The sequence below is a fragment of the Bombus pyrosoma genome, linkage group LG8 (genome assembly GCF_014825855.1).
Source record: "Bombus pyrosoma isolate SC7728 linkage group LG8, ASM1482585v1, whole genome shotgun sequence".
Taxonomy (NCBI): domain Eukaryota; kingdom Metazoa; phylum Arthropoda; class Insecta; order Hymenoptera; family Apidae; genus Bombus; species Bombus pyrosoma.
Window position 1 is genome coordinate 659,592 of NC_057777.1, and position 15,092 is coordinate 674,683.

The 15,092-nt window shown below is 34.9% G+C and overlaps 2 protein-coding genes and 1 non-coding gene across 5 annotated transcripts in view; 1 reads left to right on the plus strand and 2 right to left on the minus strand.

Annotated features, from left to right (window-relative positions):
- LOC122570408 (ribosomal protein S6 kinase alpha-5-like) overlaps nucleotides 1–11,686 on the plus strand; it is a 54,600-nt gene extending 42,914 nt beyond the window's left edge. For all 3 annotated transcript variants that reach the window (XM_043732679.1, XM_043732677.1, XM_043732678.1), the window contains 4 exons: nucleotides 1,193–1,411; nucleotides 3,421–3,536; nucleotides 4,144–4,344; nucleotides 5,179–11,686. In XM_043732679.1, coding sequence (XP_043588614.1) covers nucleotides 1,193–1,411; nucleotides 3,421–3,536; nucleotides 4,144–4,344; nucleotides 5,179–7,146 — 2,504 coding nt within the window. In that variant the 3' untranslated portion in view covers nucleotides 7,147–11,686. The remainder of the gene's footprint in view (nucleotides 1–1,192; nucleotides 1,412–3,420; nucleotides 3,537–4,143; nucleotides 4,345–5,178) is intronic.
- Nucleotides 11,687–12,007: 321 nt separating this feature from the next.
- Nucleotides 12,008–12,080, minus strand: Trnar-acg. The gene has a single exon. It is a non-coding gene; the product is annotated as a tRNA-Arg (tRNA).
- A 286-nt stretch (nucleotides 12,081–12,366) lies between these two features.
- LOC122570417 (UPF0488 protein CG14286) lies at nucleotides 12,367–13,202 on the minus strand. Its single transcript, XM_043732704.1, has 2 exons — nucleotides 13,034–13,202; nucleotides 12,367–12,899 (listed from the first exon to the last, which is right to left on the minus strand). Exons 1-2 carry the CDS (start codon nucleotides 13,052–13,054, stop codon nucleotides 12,387–12,389), a joined length of 534 nt encoding a protein of 177 aa, XP_043588639.1. The 5' UTR covers nucleotides 13,055–13,202; the 3' UTR covers nucleotides 12,367–12,386.
- Between the last annotated feature and the right edge of the window lie 1,890 nt (nucleotides 13,203–15,092).

Sequence of the window (15,092 nt, forward strand, 5' to 3'; positions counted from 1 at the left end):
CGGTTTCGTTACGAAGAATAGACACGGAATTGTACAGGATGTTTCGATAAATGTTTATATTGTTATCCGATAAAGGAATACGCGATAGGAGATGGTAGTTTAGTTGATAGGCGTAGAAACGTGTTCTTCCGAATTCTTTTGCGCGAAAGGGAGTGGATTAATTTTTACGTTTGATGTTTACCGGTGAGTGTGATTTTTAGATAGTCTCTTGTTTCCAGCGTAATTCAAAGTTTTTAAAAATTCTTCGCGTAAGTCGAACCGACGCGAATAGTGTACCGTATTTGTTGTAAAAACATGCGAATTGAATTACGACGGAGAAAAATCGTTTTCTTTGCTTTTTTCTCTCCGCGTTTACATTCAGATTAGCAAATGCGAATAGCACGGAGAAGCTCGATAGTTTAAAGAATTTAACGAGCAAGACCGATCGTCCATTTCGAATTAAAAAATCCTCGTTGTTGAAACATCTTGTACACAGCCCCGATCAAACTTTCGTCCATTTATGGCCACGTTAAAGATCGTTTCTATTTAATCGCCGACGTTAGAAACCATCTACACGGTTTTAATCATTAAATCATTAAAACTTCGCTATTTCTACCAGTTTATGGTCTCGCTGTTTATTGCAAGCCTGCGCTTAGAATTTTATAAAATTCAGATAATAAAATAAATTTTTGAAGATCGTTTCTATTTATAGCTTGCAGCTCTCGGAACGTCCAAAAATATTGGTCAAAGCTTCGCCGTGTCCTACCTTCCCGCTATTCACAAACTTCCATGTCCGAAATATGTATCAGTGCAAACCACTCGATAAACCAATCTCACTCGTCAATCTAAAAAATCTAAAGGTTCAAATTCAATTTCTTTTTTTCTCTGACACCAACAGCTTATCGACACGTCGTGTATCCGAACCAAAGATACACCAAGTCCACTGAAATTTTGTGACAATACGAACCGCCGAAGTTAAAAAGAAGAAAGAGAAAAAAAGCGACGATATGGAAGGAAATCTGAGCGCGAAATTTTCGTTCGATTAAATAATCCAGACGAGATTCGTAATTGTTCTATCGACAAACGTGTTTCTCGTTTAAAGAATTGTTTGACAGTCAACGAGAAATAAAAGCACGTTCTTACGAATAATACGAATAATCGTGACATAGCTAGCGAATTAGGTCATGATAGAGAAACGAAACGTTTTGCGCAGCTTACGGAAAAGTGTTCCTGGTGCGTAAGAGAACGGGCGCCGATGCCGGTCGACTCTACGCCATGAAAGTTCTGAAGAAAGCGTCCATCGTGCAGAAGAAGAAGACGACCGAGCATACGAAGACGGAGCGACAAGTTCTGGAGGCCGTTCGGGACAGTCCTTTTCTGGTTACGTTGCATTACGCCTTTCAAACGGACGCAAAGCTGCATCTTATTTTGGGTAAATACATTATTTTTCTTGAAAATTATTGAACAAATATTCGCCAGACATGTAGTTACAACGGCAAAGACAGGAATAGGGAAAGTTCGTGTACGCTACATTCTCAATTTCACTTAGTTTGCCATTGCTAAGTTTCGAATAATCGGTTGAGACAGCCGTTCTAATCTTCGTAAAGGGACTATTTTCGTCTAAAATAAAGCACGTGCCTGCGATATATCGCTCTTTAGCAAAATATCTATTCCTCTTGAGATAACAATTAACTAGCTTGCTTATTTAGTCGTTGCGGCGCAGAAAGCGCTATACAGTGTTTCGTTTTGATAAATTTTTCCAGTCTCGACAAAAATATACAGCCACTTGGTAACGAGCATAGTTATACAGTGATAATTACGATTAACGCGTAAAAGGAAGCGCGCTATACTCCAAGTAAACAGTTTTAAGTACAACTTGTTAACAGCAGCAAACATTGGAAAATTGGAAAGAGAAGAACGCGTTTTAGCGTACACAACTCGAGTCAATTTAAAGTGCATTTTTGATGTAAAAAATGAGTAATTAGCGATGTTAAAGTACATGAGAAAATATTTGCTCCTAAGAGGATAGGAAATGGTTAGTTTATCGAAAACGTTAATAAACCTTTTTAGCTTCAACGACAGATCAGACACGAAAGATTTTTAAAATTTCCACAACTATGCTTTACATAAAATATTTTTGTACGAGTCCTTTTATTCTTTATGTACGCATTACGGTCGCGAGTATGTCATACCGAAAAAAGGTACCTAAGAAAGCGAAAGAATGGGCAGCTGAGAAGGTTTTTAGATGCTATCCTGACATCATCATCGTTGAGTCGTCCGTACAACATTGTGCAACCTTCCTCCCTCGTACAAACGTATAATCACTCGATGATTTCGTCTTCTCCTCAATTATTTTTCTTTAGATGACATCACAATGTACGAATTATTTTTGTTTCGCAATATGTAGGTCGGCTACCGTAACGTTTCCACCAGTCGGTTGTCGTTTTGTTCCAATTTACATGCATGGAAATTCATTAACGATAATATTTAAACGTTTATGTCGATTTTGAAATATGGACTGTTTTTCGCGAAGCCCCGATATTGAAAACAAATTATTCGTATTGCAATTAGTATTTAAAACGCAAACTTTTCCGAAAAAAAATCGTACTTTAAAAAATTGTGTTTCATACCAATCTTGTTTTCGGTATATTTTTTCTATAGATTTTTTGTTCAGATTTCCAAACAATTGTAGGATGTTGCAGATATTTTATTGGAAGTAACAATAATTTCTGTTTTCTCAATGAAAACACGATGTAGAACTTTTTAGAATGTTTACTTACGTCTTCAAACAAATTCTTCAGTTTTACTTTAAAAACTTTGAAACGTTTAACTTAGCGAACGATTCTACGATATAACATTTGCAAATGTTTCTCAGGTTCGCGCGTTTCTTAAAAATCTGAAACAGCTAAAAAGTGAAATTTGAACACGCGAATTGGTATTAATTTTCTTCCGCAAAGTATTTCTTCGGTAATCCGTTTTGTTCAAGAGAGAGAGAGAGAGAGAGAGAGAGAGAGAGAGTAGGGCAATCGGCGAAAGAGAACTATCGCTAGTTATCAAAATATCCAAAAATAGTATCAGACATTTTCTATTCGTCAGGAGAACACGATTGAATTCCAAATCTCGCATGCAGCAGTTTTATCAATGAATATTTCATGCCTTACAGCGTTACAGCCCAATATCTCGTTGACGAGTGCCACGGAAGATAAATAGAGAAAATATCGTTATACGTTTCGCTGGTTCTACAGGCAATTATCTTCATCTCTATTCTTTTTCTATTCCCTTTCAATCCCTTCAACGTTCGTGATATCTTTTAATTTGGAAGAATTTCACCGATGATCGACGAAAATAAATATCTCGGAGAGAGATTCAGTCGAGTCGAAGATCGTGTTCTCAGGCGTGTTGTCTAATTTGTTGAACGATAAAAACTTCGAATTTTTACAGATTACGTGAGCGGCGGAGAGTTGTTTACGCATCTCTATCAGCGAGAACATTTCACCGAGGACGAAGTACGAATCTATATCGGCGAAGTTATTTTGGCGCTGGAACATCTACACAAGGTAAGTATCGTTCTTCTCCAGCACATTGGAGAAACTTACGCTGCTTAAAATAATCGATTTAAGGGAATTTGTCTATTTGAAAGATCTTTTCTTTTAAAAGTTGACGTATGGACGAGACCTGCTACGCTTGTCAGAAATCGACGAATTCAAAATACGATATAAGAATCGAATAGAAGGATAACACGATTTTGTTTGAAACTTCATTCCGGATCAATTTTCGAATCGAAAAATTTAAATGAACGTTTTATTTCAAGCTGCGTCTCAAAGTCGATCGAAAGAAACAAAGCAATTAAATAAGTTTCTCGTATCCCTTATAGCCTGACGATTGAACTAAAAATGGTTGAATTTTTAATCTATCCATATCTGAACTATTGCTAGTTATATCGCTCTTCTAATTTCATTTATACTAAACTTATTTGCGTACTCGATATCTACTTCAACCGTGACCCGCGAGATTACACGAAAAGGAAAAACGAACGTAGTCTCGAATTTTGCAGTCCCATGTTATTGCGAATATTTGCGCGTTACATGGTAAATTATTAAAATATTCCATTCTTATCGTACAACCTGATCGATGGAACATACAATGTTACCTTTTCTGTTGCAGCTGGGTATAATTTACAGGGACATTAAGCTAGAGAACATTCTGTTGGACAGAGAGGGTCATATCGTGTTAACAGATTTCGGGCTGAGCAAAGAGTTCCTGCCGCACGAAAGGGACAACAACGCCCGTGCTTACTCCTTTTGCGGAACTATCGAGTACATGGCACCGGAAGTGGTACGAGGGGGCTCAGCGGGACACGATATTGTGAGTCAGGATGAATTTACGTCACGATTTGTTCCCTTCGTTCCTAGAACTTTGTTATCGCGCCCGTACTCCCCGTCTGTCAGATACATTTTTATCGATTCGTTATTATTCTTTCTTCTCTGGTTACTTGAAAAAAAAAAAGAGAAAAAGAAAAAGAGAAAAGAGAAATGTTAAATTTTGATGGAATCGGATTGTTGGGGAATGAGAAAATCGTCACTCGGAAGTTTCTATTTTGATATACTTTGTTCTTGTTTTGTATAAAATGTTTCAAGAATGAAACATTTGTAAATCTTGCATTCTCTGCAGGCAAAGAATAAAGTAGAATTTATGTAACTTGTAAATATCGTGAGAAGAATCATATTATTATAATAATCAGAAAATGCTAAGATCGCGTCGTATAAGCACACAGTGAGAAAGACAGTACAATTAGACTAATTAAAAAAATATAAAGATAGTATAATGTATACACGAATAATGGATAAAAGAAATAAAAACTAGAAAATCTTGTATATTTTAAAACTTAAACAATTGTCGGGAACGGAGAAACAGGCGCTAAATGAACAACGATTCGATCGATGTATTTATCGGAAGAGGTTTCGTATTTAAAAGTGCGCATAAATTTCTTACTACGAATGTTAGCTTTGAATTTATAGAACGTTTGAGAAAGTGATTTGATTTTGATCGATGTCGAATTCGTTTTTATTGGGTCGGTCAAATTACTGAAAAGCAGTGCTGTCTTCTTGCTGTAGTGTAGCCCCTTCGGTTTTAAAATTTCAAGAATAATCTGTTGAAAGAATTTTCTATTCTAAATATCTATTGTTGGTCAATTTGCAGGCGGTGGACTGGTGGAGCGTAGGCGTACTAACGTACGAGCTGCTAACCGGCGCGTCGCCTTTTACGGTCGAAGGCGAGAAGAACACGCAGCAAGACATTTCGCGTCGGATATTAAAAACGGAACCACCGATGCCGAGCCACATGGGCGCAACGGTTCGAGACTTTATCCTGCGTCTTCTCGTGAAAGATCCGCGACAACGACTCGGCGGAGGTCCAGGAGACGCCAAAGAGCTGAAAGAACATGCTTTCTTCAAGGAAGCCCCACCACCATTTAGCTGGGAAGCTCTAGAAAGACGCGAAATCACTCCGCCTTTCGTTCCTACAATTACTCACGAGTTGGACACCAGCAATTTCTCGGACGAATTCACAAAAATGATCGCAACCGACAGTCCGGCCGTGGTTCCGCCCAATTATGACAAAATCTTTAGAGGTTACTCCTACGTGGCGCCATCTGTACTGGTTGAAGACAATGTAGTTAGTAAAGACATAATTAAAGAAGCCACGACAGCTAGTACAGAGTCTGAAATACCTTCAGCGTCGGACGCGCTGGCTGTGAGATTCGAGGAGTCCCCGTTCTTACAGGCCTACGAATTAGACCCTCGAGAGGAGGCCTTAGGAGATGGTAGTTACTCGGTCTGTCATAAGTGCAGGCATAAGAGAACGTTGGAGGAGTACGCTGTGAAGATCGTCAGTCGCAGAGTCGACTGTGCAGGAGAGGTCAATTTGCTGAGAACCTGTCAGGGACACCCAAATATAGTCAATTTAATCGAAGTCCATGAAGACAAAACGCATATGTACTTGGTAATGGAATTGTTGTCTGGAGGAGAGCTGTTGAGGAGACCAAGGCCATTTAGCGAGCAGCAGGCTAGTAAAATAATGCGGCAACTTGCCTCTGCGGTCCTTTTTATGCACTCGAAAGGTGTGGTCCATCGAGATCTCAAGCCAGAAAATATAGTATTCGCTCATCAGAGCGAAGATTCGCCAGTGAAGATAGTAGACTTCGGTTTCGCCAGGATAAAACGTGGCTGTGAGCCTCTGCATACTCCCTGTTTCACTCTTCCATATGCAGCTCCAGAAGTGATAGCTAAACAAGGTTATGACCAGAGCTGTGATCTTTGGAGTCTGGGTGCTATATTGTATTCCCTGCTGTCTGGAAACCCGCCATTTGGGACAGATTCCCCAGACTTGGCCACCCGAATCAGGGCAGGTGAGATCGATTTCGATAGCGAATCCTGGAGTCACGTGTCTGACCTCACCAAACAGGTCGTCAAAGGCTTGTTGACCGTGGACCCGAGCAAAAGACTGACAGCTAGTGACCTGGTAAATCATCCATGGCTAAACGAATCTAATTCGTTCGAAGCGGCCAGTTCGGTCGATCAAAACGCTACAGACAATTTGAGTACACTATCAGAGAAGCCAGAAGGATTCCGATTGCGGGAAGTAGATGGAGCCAGGCTTGCCCAGCGCCGGAAATTGCACAAGCGTTCCACTTCTAGTTCCGTATCGTCATCCGCCTCTACCACTTCCTCCAGTCAGTCCGTACAGCTTGTTCGACAACCCAGCACCGCAACTAACCTAGCAACTTCCGCTTCACCAGCGCAACCAAGCGCATTCGATTTTGGCGAAGACAAAGTAAATGAATATCTCAGCTCTTTGTCTTCTTCCTCCGATTCGAATTCGCCAAGGATCATGCAACAGGAGTCATCTAAAAGACGTAAACGAGACGAGGATGAGGAGACCACGTCGAGAAGGCATAAAAAATACGCGCAATATACAGAGGATTATAAGAACAGGACTGGCCCCGTGACTAGGTCCAGGAAAAGGAAACTAGAGGAGCAGACCGTAAACGAAGACGACTTATCTACGATAGAGTCTTGCGAGACAAATCATGTGGACTTTAGGGAGATCCGTCGGAAACAGAAGACAGGGAAACGACCCAACAGGCTTACCACTGTCATCGTGGAGTAAAAGTTTACACCATCTTTTCTTCGCATCTCTCCTGTGTATATTGTATGCATTTTACGTAATGTGATGTCGTTATCTGCCTTCGTAGCTCGAATCGACTCGAACACACATTGCGTCATTCCTATTTCCGGGACTTCACCCGTGAACTGTTTGAATCCTATACGAGTTCGTCATTTTGCGACAATTTGACCATTTTGTTTTTTATCATTAACATAGATAGGGTATGTTAAAAAAAAAAGTTTAGTTTTATTCGTTGATTCTTTAATATTTTAGGTAATGTCAATTGACATATTAAGATTATGTAGACTGTATAAGATATAACGATAGAATTAAATCGTATAACCCAATAAGGACCAATGAAATAATGCAATGCAATTATATAAATGCAATATTATTGAAAAACGTATGAAAGTGATTCATACATTGTTTTCTTAAAGTATAAAGTACGTATCAAAATAGTATTTTGTAAAGGTTCACTGCATAAATCAAAGATTAAAAATTTCCAGGATTGAAAATGAATAGTTTATCATATCGTTATAAATAGTTAAATTTCTTCAAGATTCTTAAGATTGAACGATATACGCGAAAGAAGAAATAACGACGAAAAGAATATTACCCAGATTCTTAGAATTTTCTTTCCGTAGATAATATAGAATTCAATAATAGGTTAACATGATAATGTTAATTAAGCGTTGTTGTAAGCAAATAACATTTCATTTTGTTGAGTATAAGAAAGGTTTGAAGTAAACCTTAAATATATTTAAGATACTTTGATGAACTCGTACAGGGTTCTAAATGGAGTGTCCCAAGACGACACTGTTCCTTATCGCGATTTTTAAATTATTGTAGATACGTTTAATTTTATGCCATGCTTAGGGTTACGTATCATCGAACGAAACTACGAGAGATAGTATTTTAAGTAGAAAATAACGAATACGTGTTCCTCATCTTTTGAAGCCACTCTGAATGTGGATGGAACTTAACCTAAAAAAGAGTATTCGTCGTTCTTAGATTACAATATTATTATTTATCCTATTAGAGGAGCTTTAAAACCAAACGAATAGGTAATTTCTATTCTTGTCAACTATTTTGTAATAGATTATACGCATTATCATCCTTTTTGTATTAGATTTTTCAACCATTATCAATTTTCTATGGGCAAATATCTGATCAACTCATCGATACTGTGTATGTGTCTGCAGAGTGTCCTATGGAACGAGACATAGCGTTCGAACGATAGAAGATAGAATAAAATTTCATTTTGAAAAATTGAATGGTTTCGGGGTATCGTCCGATGCATGTGTCTTATTGCAGTGGGACGCTCTGCATAATGAAGTGTCAGAATTAATTCATAAACGTTCTCGTCGCGGGCAAATGTCGATTTGTACAGAAAACACTGAATAAAAGAAAACCAAGATTCTCGCTCAAAACGCGACGAAAGATGGAACGGTCCCTCGAGATCGATTCCCTGTAGATTTATTTTCTTTCTTCGCGTTGTCTGTGATCAACCATATATAAAAATGGAAACAATATGAAAAAAAGTAACAAGAAAGTCATCGAAGTGTTTGCCGACATTTCTTGATCTTCGCTCTTTCCCTGATCCTTCTTAGAGGAAATTAAAAGGTAAGAGAAGGGAGTAGGAAGAAGAAAACAGAGGAAGGCGTAGAGAAAAAGAGGAAAAACGACCTTGCGTAGAGACTATGTAAAAAGAAAAAAATGAAAAAATTCGATTCGTGAAAATCACGCATAGAAAATGTGCCTCAAACAGACGATTATATAAGGCGTGTGTGAATATGGTGTACACGCGTTTCAATTTGTTTTGGGAAGAAACGGAAGGATCTTCGTTTGTTTCAGATGAAAAAGGAGGTTAGGAGAGGTTAGGAATGATAGAGGCGCGTGTATTCTCTATTTATTGTATCGACGCAAAAGTAAAACGTATTGTGTTGTACGCGTCGATTATTATTATTAATTATATACATAATATATATATATATATATATATATATATATGAAAAAAAGTATACACACAGACTCAAATCCAAACGGTTCTGTTTACACTAGCATATATTATATCGGATACATGCTATTCTTGTACATTAATTTTTAGCCTTGAATCTTTATAAGAAAAATATTATATACAAGAAGAAAAAAAAATATATATATACTTATACACACGTGGTACACACACAAAATCATATACCCGTGTACATTCTACATAGAATGTTAAGAGATAGGGTTGATCGAAGTCATTGAGTATTGTAATGATTAATGGTACAATGTATCGATTACATTACGATTCCTTCGTTTTGTACGAATGTGCTTTACGTATTATTGCTTTCATTGATTACTTTTTCCTTTTCTTTTTGAATGATAAAAACGATCGTGTGTATTATGAGAGGTATATTAACGAATAGATCATCGAATTATTTGTAATGAAATAGACGAGTTGGAGGGAATTGCACTTTGTTAGAAAACGTTGAAATTGAAGATAGTTGAGATTTATTTTCGTAGTCTTCGATACTGTTTCGCGTGATTCAACTTCTTGCTGCTTCAGAAATTCGTTGTATAAAAAATTTATTTAGATTTTCTGAATGACACGTATTTTCTTTTTTTTTTTACAGATAATTTTCAGAAACAAATGTAATTTTGTTCTTTTAGTTGATTCGTCGTAGCAAGAGGTGAGAATAAGTATCATTGAGGCACGAAAGAAATTTAACTCTTTCATGCGTGACGATAGTTTGTTAGTTTTCACTGTTTTTATTACAAATTACAATTGATTGTGCGGTGACTCATGGATATGTTCGAGTCCAGACCTTTTTAAATTTAATTCTATAGGAGTAAAACTCTAGACAAACGATTCTACGTTAAAAAATGAAATGTGCAATACAGTTTCTACGTACGATTTTTCCCTTTTTGAGAAATTTCAATTTGAAAATTCGTGGGAACTCCATTTAGATCAGTGTTTTTTTTTTTTTTTTTTTTTTAATAAATAATACGTATATTTCTGTTTTGATGATGTTTTTAAAAGTTAGTCTAGAAGCTCATAGAGTCTCGTAAGTATAGTAAGGGGGTCCGCTTACTTTGTTTATTCATTTTATGACGTGGGATCATTTGGTAATACTTTTTAACGTTGCTATTTATAGTTTTATCTTTTATACTTTAAAATTTATAACCCGATATCTTCCAAACCTATTACATCTGTATCTTCCATACCAAAAATGGCGTATAACTCTTTAAGTAACTTCCATTCATTAGTTTAATGTAGAGAGTAAACTTTAATTTGCGGTTAGTTTAATAAACATACGAACAGATCTGCGAGTCACGATGTATCGTCTTAGTGTGTAAGCCGAAAGAGGAAAGAAGGGTGTCGACTGCTGTGAAGAAAAAGTGCAACATTAAAGAAATAATAATAAAAAATAAAAATAAGAAACGAGATAGGTGAAAAAGAAAGGATAGTGAAGACTGAAAATGGTTGTACACGGACTCAGGGAACAGAGAGACACAACCAAGGACATAAATTCTCTAAAAAGAAAAAAAAAATCGATTATGAAAAGGATGAGAGCGTTCCACGTGGATGGAGAAACGCGTGCTTCTACCAAAGACGACCGAAGTAAAATCGCTCTGCAAAGACCAAAAAAAAAAAAAAAAAATCAAGGAAAAGTCATAAAAAAAATCAACAAAAGATATAAGAAGAATAGAAAAAACTTAATCTTTTCGAAATATTGTGAGGCGTGTAAATTTTTGCTGAATCGTGTGTGATTTTCCAGGCGTAACGGTTAAACATATAAATAAAAGAAGATAAAGAAGAAAAAGAGGGAAAGAAAGAATTATTTAAATAAGAAACGCATAGATATATAAAGAATATTATATATATTATATATATTTAATATAAGACTATATTCTAGAAGATCATATTTCTTTAATGAGAGGATATTTCTATTTAGGGATCATACGAGTCATTATTGAGTCCTTAATAAGTTGCAATCAGTTGGATCGTGTCGAGGAGGAAAACTGATTTTTTCTAGATACATATATCACTGTTATGTTATTAAAAGTAATTAACAGAAAGAGATGGAAGGCGAGGAAGATAAAAAATAAAAAAAGCAGAGAATTTGTAAAAATATGTATATTTGTACAGGGCGTCGAAAGAGTCTAGTGCGCATTCTTTTTGCTAATTCGAAATTGATTGAATTATTCATGTCAGTATGTTCACGTCCGTTAGGTTTACGTTACGATGTTCGTTTCTTTTTTTTTTTTTTTATGTATATGTATTATAGTATGATTTTCCGTGAGAGAAAGACCGAGAGAGTATTCTTCGGCGACATGTGTTCTATCGTTCGTTGTTTCGATCGGGACTTTTCCTCTGTCCATAGATAAAATTGTGCGATAGACTTTTCAGGCATCCTATATACATATATTATATATAATTATAGCTTCTATTATACGATAAAGAGTGCTGTTCTGCTGCTATAAGTATGTAAGAGAGACGAGGTACCTTTGTTACTACTGGTTGTTAAATATATCATAACATAATATTTATTTACATAACGAATTTTTTACTCGCTTCATATATCCCAGTTTTTACGGCGAAGATCTTTGTTAAACATGCATTTTCAAGTTCATATTGTTCCATTTCGATTGCTTCATTCGTGTCGATAGTTTTTGGAAATTTTGGTATTGTTCATTTCATTATATTTAACTTTGGAACAGTTTTCTTACTTCTGCGTTCTTGTATTTTTACTTATTTTTTTGTTATGAAAATTAAATTCATTAAAATTTATAATTTTGAAATTCGAATCGATAATATTTTATTTGTAGTATCTACAGTGGAACAAAAATTTTTTTGATGGAAAAAAAAAACAACCGATCCTGCCAGGATTCGAACCTGGAATCTTCTGATCCGTAGTCAGACGCGTTATCCGTTGCGCCACAGGACCGAAGTTGCTAACAGTGTCTATTATTTGTAAGATAAGGATCATTTATGAAAACATTTTCTTATTCGTATTCTTAGTTTAGCTTTAATTATAATATAACAAAGGAAATTCAATTAATTTCCAATTTAAAATAGATTAGGTAAAAAAATATAATCTAACGAAATTATTTGTAATGCTGTATTATTTGTAATCTTTGTTTTTAATACTTTAATGACTATACTTAAATAAACAATTCAGTATGTAATAAGAAATCAAGATTATAAAAGGATAGTAATAATAAAAGTAATAATAAATATACAAATGCGTATTTTATTCTTTAATCTTAAAATTAAATCGAAATACATTTTGTACGTTGTCAATATCGATACATTTTTCACTAGAGTTCAAAGAATGTGTCACAGCCTGTTTTTCTTTTGTAGATGCAGAAGCAGCCTTCCTTACAAATACATATTTCCTATTCTCACTGGGCAGAGGCATAAACTTGATAGAAGATGCTGTTTTACCAAACTTTTGCTCATCCAAAGCCATTTTTTCTCTGTAATTCCCTAAAGTGTTACGCATTATTTGCCTCTTTCTTATCAGAGGCGCAGTATTACTTTTTAGAATATTTATATTTTTATTTAAGTCATGTGCCTGTCTCTCAGGAAGCTTTCCAGCGCCCAAACACATTTCTAACTGTTGAATGCACCAGCATAATTCTACTTCAAATTGATCCTCGGCTTCCTGGCTCAAACCACTATTAGTTTCTACACCTAATACAACTGAATCTGTCAGTTTTGGTGGTTCTGCATTTTTTTTATTTGCTGTCGGCTTCTTAACATTCTGAAATTAGCGTTTATTGTAAAGTAGTGATTATTGTTATTGTTAGTCATGATTTAGTCTAGGTTAGAATTAATAAAACATATATTTTCTTTTGAAATGTATAGTAATGGAAAACGAAGATCAAATTGATATACCGTTCTAGGTTTTGGAGGCATCTTTTATTATTGAAAATGGAGTAGTTCAGTATTTTGTTTTAATTACTGAAATATTTTTGTTTATATAGTCTCTGATAGAATTCCTGTGTTGACGTTGTTAGCCATTGTTCCTCTAAGTTTTAGTAAATTATCACTAGATGGTGAAGCATTCGTATCATGGCGCGAAATTTAATTTTTATATAAAGAATATGTATTATTTTTAAAAACGGTAATTCAGTTATGAATTTCAACAAATTTCTTGCATATAGTGGTGCTTGATATATAACGAAAAATTCTTTTTTATTTGATTGAGAATAGAATGATACGAAAAACAAGATGTTTATAAGATTGAAACATAAATACTGGAGACATTTGTCATCGCTTTAAATAGATGTAAATGAGTATTCACTCGTTGTGAGATTTATATTACACAGTTTAAGAGATAGATTTAGAAAATTGCTTCCAAATGACACCTAGGTCGATCACCTGTTAAAATATTCAGTTTGTTTTCTCTTCTTTAGAAATTTCATAGTGGAATTGAAATAAATTATACATGGATAACTAATTCTTAAGAAATCTAGAAAATAAGCTTAACATAACTAAATAATAGTTAAAGTTTAACAAAACCTAAGAGATCTTGCTATAATTAAAATTTACGTTAATATTTTGTATCATTTCCATCGAGTTTGTAGGTATTTTGATTTTTAATATGAAAGTTAATTAAAGTTAAAAGAGATTAAAGGTGATATTCTTATGTAAACGAATTACGACTGTATTCTACTATTATCAAAATATTATTACTGACAATACATCGACTTATACAAACGAAACAAACATGACACGTATATTGGACTAAGGTGCTAACTATTTTGGGGCTTATAATGACTAATATAATAGTAATTACGCAATAAATAATATCACATTCTTAAGATTCAAACGGAACCGTTAAACGAATCGCTTATTTCAATATGATAACGGAGTCTATGGCATCGACATTGACAATATTCTATTGCCACTCATCTCATTTACGTCTCTTTTATGTTCATTAACATATAAAGATATACGATGTGTCTATAGGATAGGCTCGTTTAATTTAAATTTTCGCGCCAAATTTTAACAAATTTCATTTATCGATAGTAACGTGTTATTTGACGATCTAAGTAGACTTATTTATTTATTATGTATCATTGCAGGATAAAATATAAATATCTATTATTAATATTGATAGTATTAATATTACTATATATATGGTATATAGAACAATATAAACATCTATTGTTATAAATAAAAATGTGTAATAAAATTTATTAAAAATTTTAAGTATTAAGGAAATTGTCGTTATAAGTATGTATGTCAATTTTAACTTATCAAAGTCTCGATTTGAATATTACTAGAATTGTAAACAACAGTATTTGGGATAAAAGATATTATAAAGTGATATTACCAGTAGAAATTTCTAGAAGTTATTTGTGATATTTTATTATTTCGTCCCGCAATGTGCAACTTTCAAAATTTTTTACATCTCTCTTTAATATCTCTTTCTTTCTTTATAATAAACTTTGAATCTTCGTTGCAACACACTAATGACTTCTTACCCCGAGTTTGTACGATTTAGAAGAGAGAGACGAAGGTTTGTTATATATATATATGTACGTATATCGATCTGTAATATCGACATGCTTTTCAACCATCGAGATATAAAGATAGAGTACGCGAGCCATGTGTAATTGAATGCGATATAGGAATAGAAAGAGAACGCTGCATAAAGGTTTCCTCTGTTCTCGTCTTGTGTATTGTACGCTGACGTTGTTCGTTGATCGGTATTACGCTTAAATACATACTGTATGACCGTGCGTAGGTTATTAGACAAGGACATAAGAGATCCTAGTGCAGCGTTCTCTTTCTATTGCTAGATCTCTTTTTCAACTCTCTCGCAGTCACGCACTCTATCTTTAATCTCCATGTTTTCAAATATCCGCCATGAATCATGGATATAGCAAATCTGACAAGCACTTCGTGATACGTATACTATCCAAAAACAATTTATGACCACGATCCA

What these genes read in the sequence shown, in the direction of transcription:
- LOC122570417 (XM_043732704.1), bottom strand. Translation starts at nt 13,054, where the DNA reads ATGCCTCCAAAACCTAGAACG. An exon ending in TGCCTCCAAAACCTAGAACG is followed by an intron (nt 12,900 to 13,033) that starts GTATATCAATTT and finishes CGCTAATTTCAG; the next exon opens with AATGTTAAGAAGCCGACAGC.